This window comes from Mesitornis unicolor, unplaced genomic scaffold (genome assembly GCF_000695765.1).
Source record: "Mesitornis unicolor isolate BGI_N332 unplaced genomic scaffold, ASM69576v1 scaffold3169, whole genome shotgun sequence".
In the NCBI taxonomy this organism is placed as follows: Eukaryota; Metazoa; Chordata; class Aves; order Mesitornithiformes; family Mesitornithidae; genus Mesitornis; species Mesitornis unicolor.
Genome location: NW_010207785.1, coordinates 373 through 17,645, shown reverse-complemented (window position 1 = coordinate 17,645; position 17,273 = coordinate 373). Strand labels below are relative to the sequence as shown.

The 17,273-nt window shown below is 42.1% G+C and overlaps 1 protein-coding gene across 1 annotated transcript; it reads right to left on the bottom strand.

Moving 5' to 3' along the window:
* Positions 1-1,656: 1,656 nt before the first annotated feature.
* Positions 1,657-15,299, bottom strand: LOC104546759 (centrosome-associated protein 350-like; the record flags this gene model as incomplete). The annotated part of the gene is made up of 8 exons (XM_010192237.1): positions 1,657-1,875; positions 8,156-8,278; positions 9,446-9,592; positions 9,678-10,079; positions 11,029-13,091; positions 13,669-13,751; positions 14,517-14,656; positions 15,139-15,299. Coding segments are annotated over 8 exons (3,338 nt in total), but the record flags the coding sequence as incomplete, so codon positions are not given.
* Between the last annotated feature and the right edge of the window lie 1,974 nt (positions 15,300-17,273).

Sequence of the window (17,273 nt, the reverse complement as noted above, 5' to 3'; positions counted from 1 at the left end):
TTTCCCAGTGCTGTCCCTGAAGAATTACCAGCCGTGTGTCATTGTGCAAAATGCAAATATTCCCATGATAGCTCCCCCCCCGACCCCACCAAAAGAAAAAAAGGTGGAAAAGAGAAAACAAAGCGGAGCTGTAGCAGAGGTATGCACAGCAGGAAGCCCAAGAACCAAGCAGATGAACAAAAGGGTAGAGATCTCCCCACCACGTCTATCGTGGGCTGCACCATCTTCGGGGCATCTCTGAGGGCTTCAAAGTGTCTTTCTGCACTCCAGTGTGTCTGGACAATGTGGCTCTCCTTTGGGTCTTGTCCAAGGTTAGCAAACAGGGACATCCACTCTTAAGGCATCAATATTCGGCCCCAGATTGTCTGTGTTCCTCCAAGAAAAACACAAGAACAGGAGGGACAGGTCAATCACTCACAGCTGCCCATGGCCTAGAAGTTCTGGGAAAGGAAGGAAACTGATGGAGCAGGGAAGTTTCACATCATTTTTCAGTTCAGTCCCCTCAACTCTCCATTGTCTCAGAACCAGGGGCGGCGAAGCTCCATTCCTAGTTCTGCCTCTGCTTTGCACCCCTGGTCACTGAGGTTTGGTTCTTCTTAGCTCCTCCCTGCACCCCGTATCTGTCTCAAGAAGCTGGAGGTTGTGCGTGAAGAAAATGGGGCTCTGGAGGTTTCCAGAACAGGTGCACTTCCTCAAGTCCAGCTGTCTCAAAACAAAAGACAGTGCGGCCAACTGTACACGGCACTCTCCTATAACTCACTTAATAAATTATGTGAAAATAAATAAAAAACCCGCAAGCACAAAACATGCAGACAGTCAAGCACCGGACACCATTTTCTTTGGTGAACACGCACTGTTCTCTAAATTGTTCAAGTAACAGCTTTTCCGATTTGTTAGGTGACAGTAAGGGAGGAAGGGATTGAAGGCCAAATTTTTGTGAGGAAATGTTTTCCACTCCTGCATGTCTCATGCCTGAGAAAATCCTGAGTATCCGTTATCTGGGAACAGCTGGTGTTCCAGGAAGAGAAGAAGTGCTACACGGTAGGAGGAAAGTTGTCCATGGGCTCTTCTTTCACACTTGACGTTAGACGGCCTTTATCTTGCTCCACCTCGGAACTGAAGCAAGTTATACAGGAAAAGCAGCAAGATTTCTTTACTTGAATGCAGAAAGCAACAACGCCTAATTTCCTTGGACTGGCTGGCACCACACTTGGTACCACATCACAGAAGTAAGACGAAAAACAACTTTGTAGAGAATTAAACGGGCTCTGGAGCAGAAGAAATGGATGCGCATTGTTAGGGTTGCAGGAGAAGAGGTGTTAAGACTATAACTGTTCAGTACAGTAAGTCTCCATTTATGATGAAAACCTGACCAAACCATTTCTTCTCCAGATTACTCACATTTCTAAAGACAAGTCAAGTAATGATGTCTAACAGCCAGTCCAGCAAAACAGCCAGAATCCAACTTCACTCCAGCCTTTCAGAGCACAAGCCGAACATGTCAAAGCCCCAGTCTCGAGTGAGGGATCAGCTTGTTCCAAACAATAAATCCGGTGTGAAGTCTCTAGTGGCAGCAGATGCAACCTCAGGTTCCTTTAATCACATCTTAACTGCCTTTAAATGCCATGCATGGAAGTCCAGTAGCAGAGCCAGGAGTCAGAAAGGCTTGTGATTCTGTGGTGACATGGCTGTAAATGCATTTTCAGCACTGGCAGGCATGCAGCGGCCCTGCCGTTTCTCATTTATCTGGTTCAGTACATCAACAGTGTCGCTAATTAAGGCCTCGAAGATTCCGTCTGCCAGCTGCATCTTGACACACAGTTCATCCTCGTCGTAGTTCACCCACTGCGCTTCTTCCTCGTGGAGTTCCTGCACCTTGGAGGTTTGAAAGGAAAAGGCAAAACAAGCATTACAATTCTGTTGCTCTAGGATAATATCCCCTGCAAAGTTCCAGAAAGCCCAAAGCAGTGTGTATTTGCCAACAATGTATCTGTCTTTGTAAGAGATTACAGGAAATGCTTGGAATAGCAAAATGAACACAGGTCTATTTGAACCAGGCTATTCCACTGTATTAATATTTTCTACCTTTCACTGCAGCATCCGTTTTAAAGGATTTCACATTCCTGCACAAGTTTTCAGCCTGAAAAAACTGCATTTTGAAGGTGACAGGTGCTATAGCATAACGATGATTCAATAACCCAAACACAGTGTGAAGCCCAAGAACAGGCTGCTATGGGAACCAGCACCGCTTTAGGGTTTGTAGCCATCCATAATGCTTCAGTTATACCCGGGGTTTCGGTCTGACAGCTCCTTTCTGCCTCTCTTAAGAGAGCTGGGGCAGAGAGGCATGGATCTCATCCTGCAAACAGCTTTGGAAGTCATGCTACCTGCTTACAAATCACTGCACTACCACAGCGAGCGCTCCTCTTCAGCACAGGCTTTCCATTAGGCTGTCAAAGACAAGGTGTTAACTGTTTCATTATGCTTCTTACTAATAAAGACAACAGCAACAATATTGGCAATCAAACTTTGAAGGTGAAAAGCAATTTAAATTGAATGCTTACGAGTGGCAGGTAACTTGGTATAAGTTTGTGTGGTGGTGAATGTCCGAAACAGACTTTTGAACTCTCAAGCAGAAGCTTGCTGTGTGCAACTGGTATGTGCTGGTTGTAAATTTTGACAAACCCTGGACTAAACAACAGCAGCATGCCCCAAGTCCTCCCGTCAATAAAGAGGCGTAATATAGAAGCACCAATGTGGGAGGTTGATCATGTGTTGTGTGTCGGCATCACAGACTATTTAGATGAGAAAAAGCAAGAGACAGGCCCACAAAAAGAAGAGGTGGTGCCAAAAAAGAAGGGTTCCCAAGAAGTAGTAGTGATCTGGGAAAGAAAACAGGGGCCTCAAAGGGAGAAGATGAAGACCCTGGCTGGAGGAAAGATCCTGGAAATGGGGCAAGATCCTGAAGATGAAGGAAGATGGTGGAGACAAACGCCAAGGGACACGCAGGGACCTTGATCGATGACGTCCGAGCTTGGTAACTGGGGGCAGCAGCACAAAGCCAGCCAACAGGACTTTCTACCCAGCCCTCCCAGGCCAAGCAGCGACCTCCCTGCTGGGATGGGAGGTGAACTCCTAGCGAATGTAACACTGAGGGGAAAGCAAGTGAGTAAAATAATCAAGCAGGTTAAAAGCCCTGGTCTCACTGGCCCTTAAACAAACCCTAATATCCAGATCCACACTAAGCTGCTGTTTATTCTGTCTCCTGGAACAACGTGACGGGATGGTTCCTTTACTTTGCTCCAGGAGGAAAGAGAGATACATGGGATAAAGAAATGCAAGTAAATGAGAGAGGAGAAGGTAACTTGATCCAGGCAGAGAAAAGCTGGATGTTAAATAGCAGCAGAAAGACAAAGAAAGAAAAACAGTGCCAGTGATCAATTTTCTCTTGCCTCTATCATTCCTCTCTCAGAGGTGCACAGTGCACAATTTCCTTTGGCATCAGGAGGACTTCCTTGAGCAGACTTTTGGAAAACTAAGAGAACGTGCAAGGCAAGCCTTGTTCATAATGTATTCAGAATACGCGTGGAAACTGCCATGCTGCTTTGCAGCCCTAGCTGCAGACATCTGAGCCAAGGCAGTCGCGACTGCTTTGTCTGGGAAATGCTTGATCCATTTGTCGTTATCATTACAAACTGCTTCTGAGCAATGGGGACAGTTTGCTTACATGAGCCTTATATTTGGCATCTTCAGCTTCACGGAAGTGGGCTCTTTGCGTTGTCTTCAGCACACGCACAGCATTGAAGTTCTTGTACATTCTCATGACAGAAGTAAAACATCACATATTTGATACCAGGAAGTAAGGGCTCTATACCAGACAGAAACTGCATTTGGGCAAAGTCACGAAAACAACAGTTTTAATGAAACTGAATTCCATCCTACGGGAATATATCAGTAGTGACTACAATGCAGAAGGCTGCGTAGTCATGTTTTTGTGTGCTTTGCTGGTTTGTTTGGGTTTTTTTAAGATTCAAAGAAAGGGGGTATGCACACAAAAGAAAAACCAGAAGATAAAGATCTCATGACAGAAGTAAAACATCACATATTTGATACCAGGAAGTAAGGGCTCTATACCAGAGAGAAACTGCATTTGGGCAAAGTCACGAAAACAACAGTTTTAATGAAACTGAATTCCATCCTATGGGAATATATCAATAGCGACTACAATGCAGAAGGCTGCGTAGTCATGTTTTTGTGTGCTTTGCTGGTTTGTTTGGGTTTTTTTAAGACTCAAAGAAGGGGGTATGCACACAAAAGAAAAACCAGGAGATAAAGAGGTAGCATCACCCTGCTGGCTGTCTAATAGATGCCACAATATCAAAAAATCAACACTTAACAGAATAGAACCTGAAGGAAACTTTAGACAGTAAATTAGTATGTTTCGATTTCTGAAGGTTCCCATCCAAAACCATGAAAATCTGCAAAATCAACTAATTTAAGGATTAACCAGATCACTTGGAAGACTGAAAAGTACAAAAACCCAGAAATAAAGTACTGCCTCAGAAGAATGCGAGGAGGAGGAAGGGAGGCAGGTACATTCTCACAGTCCTTCACTCTCAGAGCGACTGGAAATCTTAAGATGCACAACTGTGCGCATGAGCAGGTTTTGATTCTCTTCCTCCTGGGTTTAGGCGTCAAGCGCTGCAGAAGGGGGCTTTACAATTAAGCCAGCTTGAGAGGAACAGCTTTGCTTTGCTGCAGAGTTCTGAACTGCATAGAGAGAATGACTTTCTAGTCATTAAGTCACCAGGTCAGAAGATCAACTCCTTTCCAGCACTCTGCTGGCAGGCTTCTCTGGTGAGAAAGCTAAACACAGTTCTGGCAGTATCATGTGAGCTTTGCTTTCTCAAACTCCAGATAAAAGGGAAGGAGAGGTGGCAGGGAAAGCAATGGCAGAGTGCGCACCGATCAGCACAGGGAGTTCTGGCTGAAGACCCAAGAGGCAAAAAAAAGAAAGAGCAGTGGAAACAGTCTATTGTTAGCACCTGAACTTAAATAAGGAGATAGGAAGGTTCTTGCTGTAGTTTAAAAAGAGGTTTTGAAAGGTGCAGGCAGCCCTGATGTACTGAAATGCAGCACCCCAGCCTGTGTGTACATTTGAGAATCTTCCACAAAGCACGGGCTGCACACAAGTGATAAAGGTGGCAACGTGAAGGGACCTGAGAAGACGAAAGTGAACACCTAAACATTCCTTTAACTTGATTTTTAAGCAAAGTAGCTTTTCATAAATGTGAACTTCCTGTACTTGTTTACTGAAAGCCAAGATTTGCTGTATTTGTTAACAACTGGAGCAACTACCCAGCAGACCAGAGAACTCTCATGAGAAATCCCAGTACAAAGGCTTTCCGAGGACAGAGATGCTGATCAAAGTTAACAGTGCTGTGAAAAAGAAGAGGAAGGTTGGGTTTTTGTCACTGGCAGAAAGACATGGTTAACTGTGTTGGTATCAATGCTGGAAAAGAGCAGAGAAGAGTGAAAACGCAACTAAAGATGGAGTGACTGGTGGAAGCAGCAAAGACCAAGGTGGTGAAAGGGCTCCCCTTAATTTCCAGTGGGTGTGATGGCTGACTGCAGCCACCCACAGGACTCAGCATCACAGAGAGCACTGGGGCAAGCTGCTGCTGCTGCTGCTGCTGCTGCCATGCCCTTTCCTCACAAGTCTCCACCACAGCCAAGAACCACTGCGAATTTGGGTTAGTATAGTAAACCCAGAAAGACACATGTTGGAATAATCAGGGAGAGATTAAGCTGGGCAGGATAGCCTGGCACTTGCTCTGAGCCTTCAGAAGAAACAAAAGGAAATTCAGCAAACAGCCATGGCTCCTGGTTTTACAGTCACCTGACTGTCCAGGCAGACAAGGTCACTATTTGAGAGTAACTACTAATATGCTAGAGAAGGAGGTATACAACAGGCTCCCTTTCCTCTCAGTTAAAACCCCTACACCCTAGGTCATACCTAAGCTCCTGGATCAGATTGATTTCAATCCTCTCAGCAAAGTCACTAAAAACACAGAGTTGTCTCCACAGAAAACTCATTTGAAGGTCAGTCTTACTTGAAGTGGAAATGAAGAAACTGGGAAGGACCTGTGCTCGAAGTTTAAATGCAAATAACAGAAGCCTAAGAATGTTTACCTCTGCTTTAAAAAGATTGTGTTTTATTTTAACAGTCTGTCTTTATAAGCAGCAAAATAATGTGGAGAAACAATCAGTTCACAGATGTACTCACATGACAACCTCTGCACATTGCAAGAGGTGTATATGGGCTAAATCTTCACAAAACAAAGCGTTTTCCATTGTGATTTCTAAAGAAGCTTCTACAGCACCTAAACCTACCAAAAGATATTGATTTCTCTTTCAGGAAATTGCTGTGTTGTACTACTTGAATATACTTTAAACAAAGTTTGGAAAGCTCCAAAACTGATTTATCAGTTTAGGGCTACACTATGAGTTACTAGCAGAAAGGCAACAGATCCTGCACAGACCTGTATATCCAACAGTGACTCTGGATTTACATGATCACAGAACTCATAGAACCTTAAGCTGGAGGCCGACTAGAAGACAGAGAAAGCTATCCAGATACTTCATATTTTATACTGTTCCATTTTGCTTATCGTGTTTTATTAAAATCTCTTATCTCTTTATGATTTCAGTTAGAAGTTTCTCTGATAGTGTCCCACATTACAGTATAAATTTGTTAGCAATGCCACCGAGACTACCTTATTGCTCAGGTATGGCACGCTGCAATCTTCAGAGTCACTCCCAGTCTTCAGCTAAAATTTTATTACCATATTCTTTTGAGAACAAAATAAAATTAAAGACGTTATTTATTAAGCCAAGCTTGTCAGAGCTCCATTAATCTTTGATGTCTCAGCCTGCATGTAAATTGCAGACTAGATCATCTGAGTTTCAAACTTAATCCACCTAAAGCACTTTGGATAACTTCAGCTAGAACAAATGTTTCCAGTCAGGACTTTTTTAGGTACGGTTCAAAGAAGTTTGGAATTGGTACACAAGCATAATAGTTGTACTATTATTCCTCTCAGGTATCTAAACATACGACTTTTTTTGTGCATGCTTTAGCAGCCTCCGCACCCCAGAACTGAGCGTGGCCTAGAATCAAGCACACTAGGATATGCAGGTCCTCTACACAGATACTCTGTTTACATACAATTAAAATTAAATCCCTGGGAAAAAGCCTGTGTTGGAAACCTTCCACTGATGGGCAATTAAAAGACCACACGACCTATGACTCGAAGTTACTTGTATGTGCTCGTGTGCAGAATCAATTTCAGGTATAATTAAGTGAAGCACGGTATTAATGACGACTCATATTCCCAAGCAGAACCTTCACTATCATTACAGCCAATAAAGATGTTAATCATCCTGCAATACAAGTCAACAAGTAACTTTCAAAAACTAGTACACAGCTGGACATGCTCTATCTCACACAGTTGTAGTGGCAGCTGCACTCACTACTTCATGACAAGTACTACGGGAGCAGAAGTTCTACTCATTGCTTAGCTCTGAGGAAACGCTTACCATCTGGCAGACTGGTTACCTTGCACCAGGGATTATCACATCCCATACCGTCTCTTCAAAGCCTTTGCTGTTCTAATCCAATGGCTTTCGCAACTTTTCAGTTGAATCTGGTTAGCGATCTGGTTTATTAAGTTCTCAGTATCGCTGTCTCCAATTAAATAGTATTATGTCAAAATAAAACCATTTTAAATTAAAGGAAGAAGAAAAACATATTCCCAAAGAAAAAGTTTAATCTCAGTCAAATATTTCAGTGTTTCCTTCTGTAAATTCATGCTTTAAACTTTCTGGTGTGGGCAAACTTATACTCCAGTGAAATCAGCAGGCATGAACAAAGAATTCACTCAAGTCGCCTTACTTCACCGGCACAGGACATCTGTTTTTGTCAACAGCATGCTCTCTGAAGTTAAACACCTTCTGTCAAGACCTCATTGCCTGCTCTGCAGTCTTTAAACAGCACAACTGAATACTGAAAAATACCATCATACGTCACACTTCAGCCTAGTGGACGTTATCTGACGTGATTGCTTAGTTAAGATTTATTTAAGATTCCACTGACCAGTATATGATCCACTCGGTCTCGTTTCTTCCGCCCAAATTTCATCATCTTCTGCCAGTCTGTTTTGGGATTAGGCTCCTTATTCAGGCTGAACAACTTCAATACTTCAGCTGCAATGAACCTCTGCAGAACAGTAAACATGATATTTACCACATCTGAGCTAAGAAATTAAATGTACGTACAATGTACCCTGAAAAGTCACATTATAAAACGGGTAACAACTTTCTGTTTAGCTAAGAGACACAGGGTGTACGCAAGAAAGTCACAGTGAAAGTCTTTGAGGCAGCATTACACAGGCAGAACAATTATTAAATCCAGAAGTGGTAGAAAGAAAAATGACACCCACTGCTGTAAAAATCCTGAGAACAGAAACTTTCAGTTGAGCAGTATAGCAAACAGGAAATTAAGACAATTAATTTTACGGGAGAATAATACAGAAAAGCAGGGTAGGAGTTTGGTGTCCTTGTTCTATGTCCCTGGTCTCCCCTGCCACACGCTCTTGAAAGTCTTCTCAACTAACAGAGTGATCTAGACGCTATTTCTGACTCGTAGACAGGTAACATGCTGTATCTTCAGCAGATTAATCAACGTAAGAGTCAAAGCCTCCCTAATTTCAGAAGAAACAGTACAGGTGGAAGGCTTCATTTATGGCCTGATAAGCTGCAGGGAACGTTTGTTGAACGCTTTTAGAAAGAGGTTTTTTTCTGAATGTCCAGTCCTGCCAGATTAACCCAGATCCAATCAGACTCTCGTTCTTTTGGGGTTTTGTCCTTTCTTGAGCACTACCACCAGTAAGAGGTGGACTCCTTTGCCTTGCCAAATACAGTAATGCCCACACCAAATTCGAGGTCCCTCCGGACAACTCCCACTGTCCTCAGTCAGGCTAGCGTAGGTGCGTCTCAACAAAAAAATCCAGCTCCATCCCATTTGGCCCAGCCCTACCGCTGGATCCATGCCAGCACAGCCATACAGAGTTTCACTGAAATCTGCTAAAGCAGCAGTCTGTCAGAATGTCAGTTTTATGACACCAAGGTCACTCTGGCACAGTTATGCACAGAGGACTTTTAAACCGAGGTTTAAAAGCAATCAGTTTCAGCCAAAAGAACAGCGAGGCAAATCTGTTCAGTAAAAAAAGCAGCATTTTGACAAACTCCCTTTCGGGTTTCTAATCTCATTTCTCCTCTCAACTCTTTTGCTGGATACACCTGTTACGATCTTCTAACACTCAAACAAGTGCCAGTACAATTTTTTTCATCTCACTTTCCCTGCATGACAAAGATTTCTTCCTACCTTGATTTCATCCAGATCATTTGGATCTTTTACTCGGCGGAAGTAAGCAGATGCGATCCTACGCGGTTTCATCCAAACAGGCTGATTTAGATTAGGATCCTCAGCAAAGATTGCCTCAAAGATCTCTCTTGTTAAATCAAATACCATCTTAAAGAGAGAAGTAAAAGTTAAGACTGCTGCACGTTCATGATAAACATTCAAAGGGCAGGAACAAAATGCTTGAAGTCTGTACCTTTTTATAAACCTGTGTGTTCATTGTGTCCACGTCCTGCTCATTGGGAGTACTGCTAAGATCTGTATGAAGGCTGAAACTTTGAAGATCACGACCCAGCTCTTTCAGTTTCCAGAGTTCCTCAGTTGCTGCATGCACCATACTTTCCACCTCCGCTGCAGTATGAGGGACTGCCAAAGGCTCCTCACATGGCTTTGGTGGCACTTTCTGCAGTTCTACCTCAGGCAGCACCTCTGGTTCCTCAGCTTGCTTATGCTGGCCCGTAGGGGAACTCAGGCCATAGTCCTCATCAAACCAGTCTTGATCGTCATCCAGCTCACTCAGGAACTCCCGATTGAGCTCCAGCTCTGCCAGTCTCTTGGCAAGCTCTTCCTGACCACTGGCACCAAGCACTGGACTCTCCTGTGAATCAAGAGCCACAGAGTAAATATAAAAGCAGTGTCACAGTGCTGTCTAACAACTTACATTTTTAAATGCTCTACTAATGTAATTGGCAATATACACACACACAGAAAAGTAATAAATAGCCCACAGTAAAAGTAGAAATGTTTTGATTCAAGTACCTGGGGTTTCTACCACTCCTGATAAATGCTTCCAGAGGGTTCCTACACAGCTAAAAAGACTGTGCATCCTACCCACTGTCTGTCCTAATGTGTCACTGTTTATGAAAGGCTGAGCGGTTTAAAAACTGATAATGTGACATACAACTTTTTACTTCGTTTACCAGCACTCTCAGATCTAAATCAACTGTCTAAAAACTTTTAGCAGGTGATGGCTGTTTTAGTGACTGAGCAGCGCTCACATGAGTGAAACGGGCTGAATCCTTCTGTGTTGATAATATATTGAGATCAATGGCAAAGCAGACAGTTTTAGTGGGATCTTCAGCAGAAAGGTCAAGTTCTGTATCTGTATCATTACTGGTTGTTCTCAGGAAGCTTGAACTTTCACTACTATTAGTTCACTGCCTAGTGCAGTCTGATACCCTAATGGTCTCCACAGCAAATAATTATGCTTGCAGATGATTATTTCATATCAATAATAGAGATAAGTTTACTATCTATTATATTTTTCAATTTTTAGAATAACAATTGAGAGTAAAGATTAAATACAAATTGGGCACGTAAACAGAATGCAACCTAAATGAAGTATTTTTTACTTTCATGTGCCAAAATGTGTCTTTCAAAACAAGTTGTGAACCAGGACACACACAAACACACGTGTAGAATACACACATACAGGCAATCTCATCATCAAACAGAACTTGGAAGAAAACAAACTGGTGCCACACAGCATTCCTTCGATTCAGTCAGCAATCAGCTCTTAAGATCAGGGCAAGATGTCTGTTACTCACTGGTCTAGGACACATGTCTGGAGAGGACACTTCTTCTCTTTCATCTTCCAAATCGGAACTTAGAAAGAAGTTATTCAGTCCATCAGGAATCTGCTTTTCTACTTGCTGGGAGGGAGTACTGGATTCCTCCTTCACATCGCAGAGCACCTGGTTGCTGAGCTGGATTTTCTCCTTCCTGACCTTCATTATTTCCTGTACCTGATTGACTGTGTCTTTCACAAAATCTCTAAGTAGACTGTCTGTCAGCAAACTGACCTTTTCCAGTTGGTCTTTTGACTTTTCTTCCTCTCTAAGTGGTAGTCTACGCTGGGCTTCTAACTGGTTCTTTTCTTTTTTCAGCAAATCCAGAAGTGGAGTTGCAGGCTTTTCCACACCTTCAGGAGAAATATCATCTAAATTTTCAGCACATTCTTCCCCCAGCGTCTTCTGCCTCTCCAGTTTTTCAGAAAGGCAGTCTGAGATGTCATCCAACTGAACAGTGGAAATCTCATCCACACCACCAGATACGAGAGGAGCAACGCTGGCTTCCTCTTTTACAGCACGCTTCAGATAATCCACCACTGACTGTTCTTCGGCAGGTGATTCAGTAACTTCAGAAATCTCCTTTATGCTGTTTGCTTTGGAAGACAACTTCTCATCAGCCACTTCCCCAGCTGAGGCTTCTGAAGCAGCTGTGTCTGCAGAAGTTTTTTCCTGGGAATAGTTTTCTGTTGCATTTCTGCTCTGGCTTCCATACTCTTTGGCAAGTTTGGAACTTCCTCCATCTTTCTGCTCAGCTTCGTGCTGCTTCTCCGGTCTGTCATCAAAGGATGAGTCTTCATCCTCTTTTGTGTCTAAATAACTATCAATACTTTCTGTAATGTGAGAGATTTTTTGAGGAGGAGCAAAAATACCATGCTTTTCTTTGCAATCAAAATATTGAATACCGTCGTAACTACCATTATTGTTCCCTTCCGGTTGATCCAACTCCACACCAGCCCAGAACCCTTTGGCAAACTTAGTCAGACCTTTGAATCGCAATATTCCAGGTTGGACTTTACCCACAAGTACTCTGTCACCAATGTTGAAGTTTGCCAAACTCTCTGTGTCTTCTGGGACAGAAACAGAGGTCCACTGCAGTGATTCAGTAGGGGCTTGCTCTTGCTCCACATCTCTGTGTTCAGTATTTTTTATAAGTTCTGCTGGGGACTTAAGTTCTAATAACCTCTCTGAATGCATGCTGCCAGAGAGAGACCTGTCACTGAGGCATTCACTGATTTCCCCATCACTGCTGAGGCTGGTGGGTCTGCTTCTGCTGCTCTGTGTGTGCTGCGACCGCTCTGCCAGTGACTGAGCATCCCCATTAGGAGAGAGAAGAAATGCTTCAAAGTCATCTTTGCAATGTTCACCAGGAAGTGATTCTTCAACTGATGCTTGTTTTCTAGAGGAGGATTCTTCAAAGTCCTCAAGGTACGATGGCTCCTTTTGACTAAAGAGTTGTTCTGAAAGCAGATCACCTTTTTCCTCTGACGATTTGCTCAGTTTGCAAGAAGACTCTTCTGCACTTGGGCCAGTTACAGCATCCTTTTCTGTCAGTCTCTGTTTTAAGATTTCTTCTGCACCATGAAGACTTTCCACAGCCAAACCAAAGAGCTCCTTCCGAGAGTGGCTGTTTTCAGCACAGCTGACTTCCAGTGAGCTCTCCCGTTCTTTATCTAATGTCAACAAGACATCAGAACTCTCCAAAGGCTTAACATGAGAACCTTCAACCTCATATTCCTCTGACTTAGTGTATTTAAAATCTTCCTCTACCTCAGATTTATGACTGAAGGCAGCCTCATAGTTGGATGCATTTACCACAATGTTCATTGACACATGGGATGTCCTGCTAGTGTCTTTCAAGCCTCCGGTAAGAGATGATAAGGATGCCTTATCTAAGGAATCACCAGATCCTGTTCTGGAAAGCGCCGGTGATGTTAAAACAGAGGAAGATGTTCTGGAAGGTCCATCTGCATGAACATCTGTCTCAGCCACCTTCTTGGTGTGCACCGACACAGATGTCTCAGTTCCCGATGACACAGCATCTTGAACAAAAATAAAAAGTGAATTACAGCAGATCATACAGCCTGCATTGGTTTATCGAAAATTGCAACCATAGGCAACAAAAGTAACATCAAGGTTTCTATGCTAAAAGAAGATATGAGCTTAGAAATCGACATTACTAGCTTCCCTATGGACATGAGTGACATTCTTTTACTTCCCGGGTTCCAGATAGATAATGATCAACAGCAAAACATTGAAAAGTTTCTAAAAATACCACCCCACCCTGTTCCTAAATTCTTCATTATTTTTAGTTTCCTTACTTGCCTCAAGTGATAAAGGAACAAGAGACAAAAGAAAGGAAAAAAGGCTGGCACTTAATGATGGTTTCACACAAATCTCAGCAAGAGCAAACATAAATACCGAATATACAGGAAGCAGCAAAAGCAGAAGCCTACTAAATAAAAATAGTAAAAAATACAGATTAATCATTATGGTTTTACAAAGTCTGCATCCTCTCTTAAAACCTCTTCTTGAATCAAGAAGGAAAAGATCAAAGAATTTAAAAACAGTCCGTCTTCAAGACCTTAATCTGTAGCACAGATTCTTGCAGTTACATACCTGCATGCTCCGAAATAGATTCCAAAGATGCTCTGGACCACTCTGATTCAGCCAGTGCTTTCCAGGTTTTAGTCGTCTCAGGCCTAAATTTGAAAAACGCAATTGCATGAATCGTGGCTACACCAGAGTGTGGGTTGATGTTTTTTTTTTTAATAGATAAAAATGGAAATACAAGCATCTATAATCATAACACCGCATCAATGATAACAGTTTGGTGTGCCAACATACTGTGACCTGAGAAAATAGGAATGGAGTCAGAGAGGAACCTTTGGAGAGTCCTGGAAAGTAATTTTCTAGAAGAGTAATCAAACTAGTCTTTTTTGCAGCCAAAAAAGAAAAACAGGGGTTTTTAACTGAATGCCTTAAAATTGCACCATCTGCTGAAAAAAAAATTTAATGCTTAAAATACAGTAGGAAGTGCAGAAATCGGCTGAATTCTCTACCTCTTGAAACCTTAGATCTAAGCAGATTTCAGTTGCAAAGATGAATGGCTTGCCTCACACAGTGCAGCAGGCATAACGAGTGAGCAAAACAGGAAAAAATTCCTTCGAGTCTGTAATCCACACAACCATTTGGCACAGCTCTTGCACAACTGAAAATTATTGTTCTGAGACAACTTGAAAATAGAACCTGAAAGGCTAGGCAGGAAAAAAAGTGAGATGTGTATAATTACAGGGACAGTGTATCTTGTTTTGGGTCTGATGAGACCAGTAATTGGGTCAATAGGATGCTGCCACTGTCCAGTGCTTTGAGGAAGAGCAGTTAACAGCTTTCCTTGCGCACGTGGTTTCTGCTGAAACAGCATTCACTGCAGTTTTGGAATAATCTCAAAAAGAAATCCCAGTCACCTTTGCAGTGGCGGTGCCTTGATCTTAGGTTTTTCAGCAGCAACTGAGGATGGAGTTTTAATCTGAGGTTTGGCAGTGGGTGATGCCTCCAGGTCTTGGCTCAGCTCTGCTTCTGTCTTCTTGATAAACTCGTCATACGTCTGCACATGAAAAACAGTTACGGCTGTTAGTCTACTAAACCATAACTACAATTCAGCAACCAAAACCTATAAAATTAATAAATTATACACTCTGTTTTTCTGTAAAGCAATCTATTTAACTTCCTAAAGCTCTACAGTTATGTATCCTAGAAATTTTAATATTCCACTTTCAAAAGCAAATTATATGAGCATCACTCTTTAATCCCAGCTAGGATACTAATGTGTATAGACATACATAAGCCCCCTGAACACTGCTATTCAGCTGTTCAAGATACAAATTTTTAAAGGGAATGGCATTTTTGCCTCAAGTCTCTCATTCATTATTGTAAACAGTTATATAGCCATAGCACAGCCACGCTTCTATTGCAACAACGTGTCTTTCACAGCTGCTGATACAATATTGTGCCAACACCATCCATACTATAATGACTTATCCAAGGCTAACAATCTTTTATTTCGCCCTTCTTCCTACTTTTCCTAACCTCCAGTTGTTTGATCAAACTAGCTTCCTGGGCCTTCAGTCTTTCCTTCTGTCTCTTTTTCTGTTCCTTTTTCAGCTGGCAAACCACAGACTTCCTTTTCCGTAGTTCATCCTTCAGAGCCCTGATCCGTCCTTCAATGTCACTTTGATCGGATGTGGTTTCTGAAAAAGTTTAGGTTAAGTCTTTGTAAGTTTGCACCTTACAGCAGTTCTATGCAAAGCAATCAACAGTCATTTAGTACATGCAAAACACGGTACAAGCAAAATATCAATGAATTTAATGACAACGTGGTAATCTTAACATAGTAAGACTCTTAATGTGAGATCTCAGATTGACAGCTACTCTATAACACATGAAAAAGTGTTGCACCTTATTTAATTTAGAAGATAAACGCCCTGATACACAGAGTAACTTGTTCACATCAGCCTCTCATGTTTACGCAGCTATCTCATTAACTGCTTATGTTGGCTGCTGCAGAAATTATTCTCTTCCTGACATATTTAAAAATACAACAACTCTAAGATGAATATCAAAAACATATCTGAAATATTTCATTACAACCCAATATACAGTTTCAAGCTACAGGGTACACTTCACTGATGAGAATTTCACTTGGAACAGTGGACTCCAAAAAGTTTAGGCTTCTGGCCAGTTTAGACCTCCTGTCACCTAGACCAGATACATCTGTGACATGGAGAGCTGACTGGTCAGCAGTTGGAAGGAAAGTCAATTTGAACTATGCAGAGATTTTCACTGTTGTCAGGCCTCAGGATAAGAATTTATTCAGGGTGAATGGGGGTACTGCTGAGCTGAGACACTCGGTAGACTATTTAATAATAGCTTATACAAAGTTACTAGATATCTCTTTGCTCCAAGTTCAATTTTACAGACCTTCCTATAATGCCATTACTGACTGTAGCTATTTTCCACCTGAACAATCTTTTTTCTTAATCATTATCTTTAATAATTTCCATTTCCTCCATTCCTCTCCATCGCCAGAACTCTCTGCAACCTGGTCTTCCAGTCCTTCTGATAATGTTCTACCTTTTTCCCCTTGGGATGCTGTCCCCAGATACCTAGATCCATTCTTTGCACAATAATCCCATTCTACCAGTAACTCTGCTACTTTCATTATTTTTGCTGTCACAACCTCTTAGACTCTATAGAGAGACTGCCTCAGTATCTCATTACTTACTCTTTTCCACCCATCTGATTAAGACCACTTGTTTCTTGTTTTAAATGTATACCAACATAGTGCAAAACAACATCCTTGTCTCACGTTTGTGCTACCATAATCAAGTATCCAAAACTCTTATCTGACACAGTCTCACTGGAGCTCCTTCCTGAGGCTGATGCCCCCCTTCCTCTTCTAGAGCAGCAGCTGCAGCTCCAAAGAGAAGGATCTTGGCTGCTTTACTTTTCTAATGGACAATATTAGCTATAACGTTTTCTAGACCAAAAGGCTTGGATGCTCATAAACGTCAATTGAAAAACTGAACATCCTAGAACGTAAGTCACCAGTGTTATTTGGTCAGCTAGCAGGAACAGCTGGACATTTTGCCAATCAATCTCATTTCTCAAGGCAGTAAACCACTATAATGAAGGATTCAATAATCAAGAACAGTCAGTAAATACAATCAAACTACTGTATTCTTTTTCCATTAACAACTGTTGTGAGCCATTTAGAGAATTAAAGAAACCAAACCCAGCACAAAGAATGGAATCTCACTTGCTAATCAGGAGTACTTTATGATGCCACTGCAATTAACAACTCCTCCCTACGAGTAAGTGACCACTACGTAATTAAAGCTCTTCTTGATCAACTCATAAGCAAAAGATCTGCACATGCTTTCATCTTGGACGATCTTGCCTACGCATGCACCAGAGTGACATAGCAATGACTTCATTCCTACTCAGCAGCCTGGAAGATTCGTCTCTTTACAATGAAACCAGCACCATCCTGATCAGCTTCCCACCTCTTAGACCTTTCTCAGCATTTGAAATCAAAGATTGCAAATACTTTCTTTTACAGAAGTTTATTTTCATGATCACTGTTGCCTGCTCTACTTTTCATAATGGCTTTCCTATGCGGTTGCTCAGTCAGAACTTGAAAATGACTTTATCAAGTTGCTGAA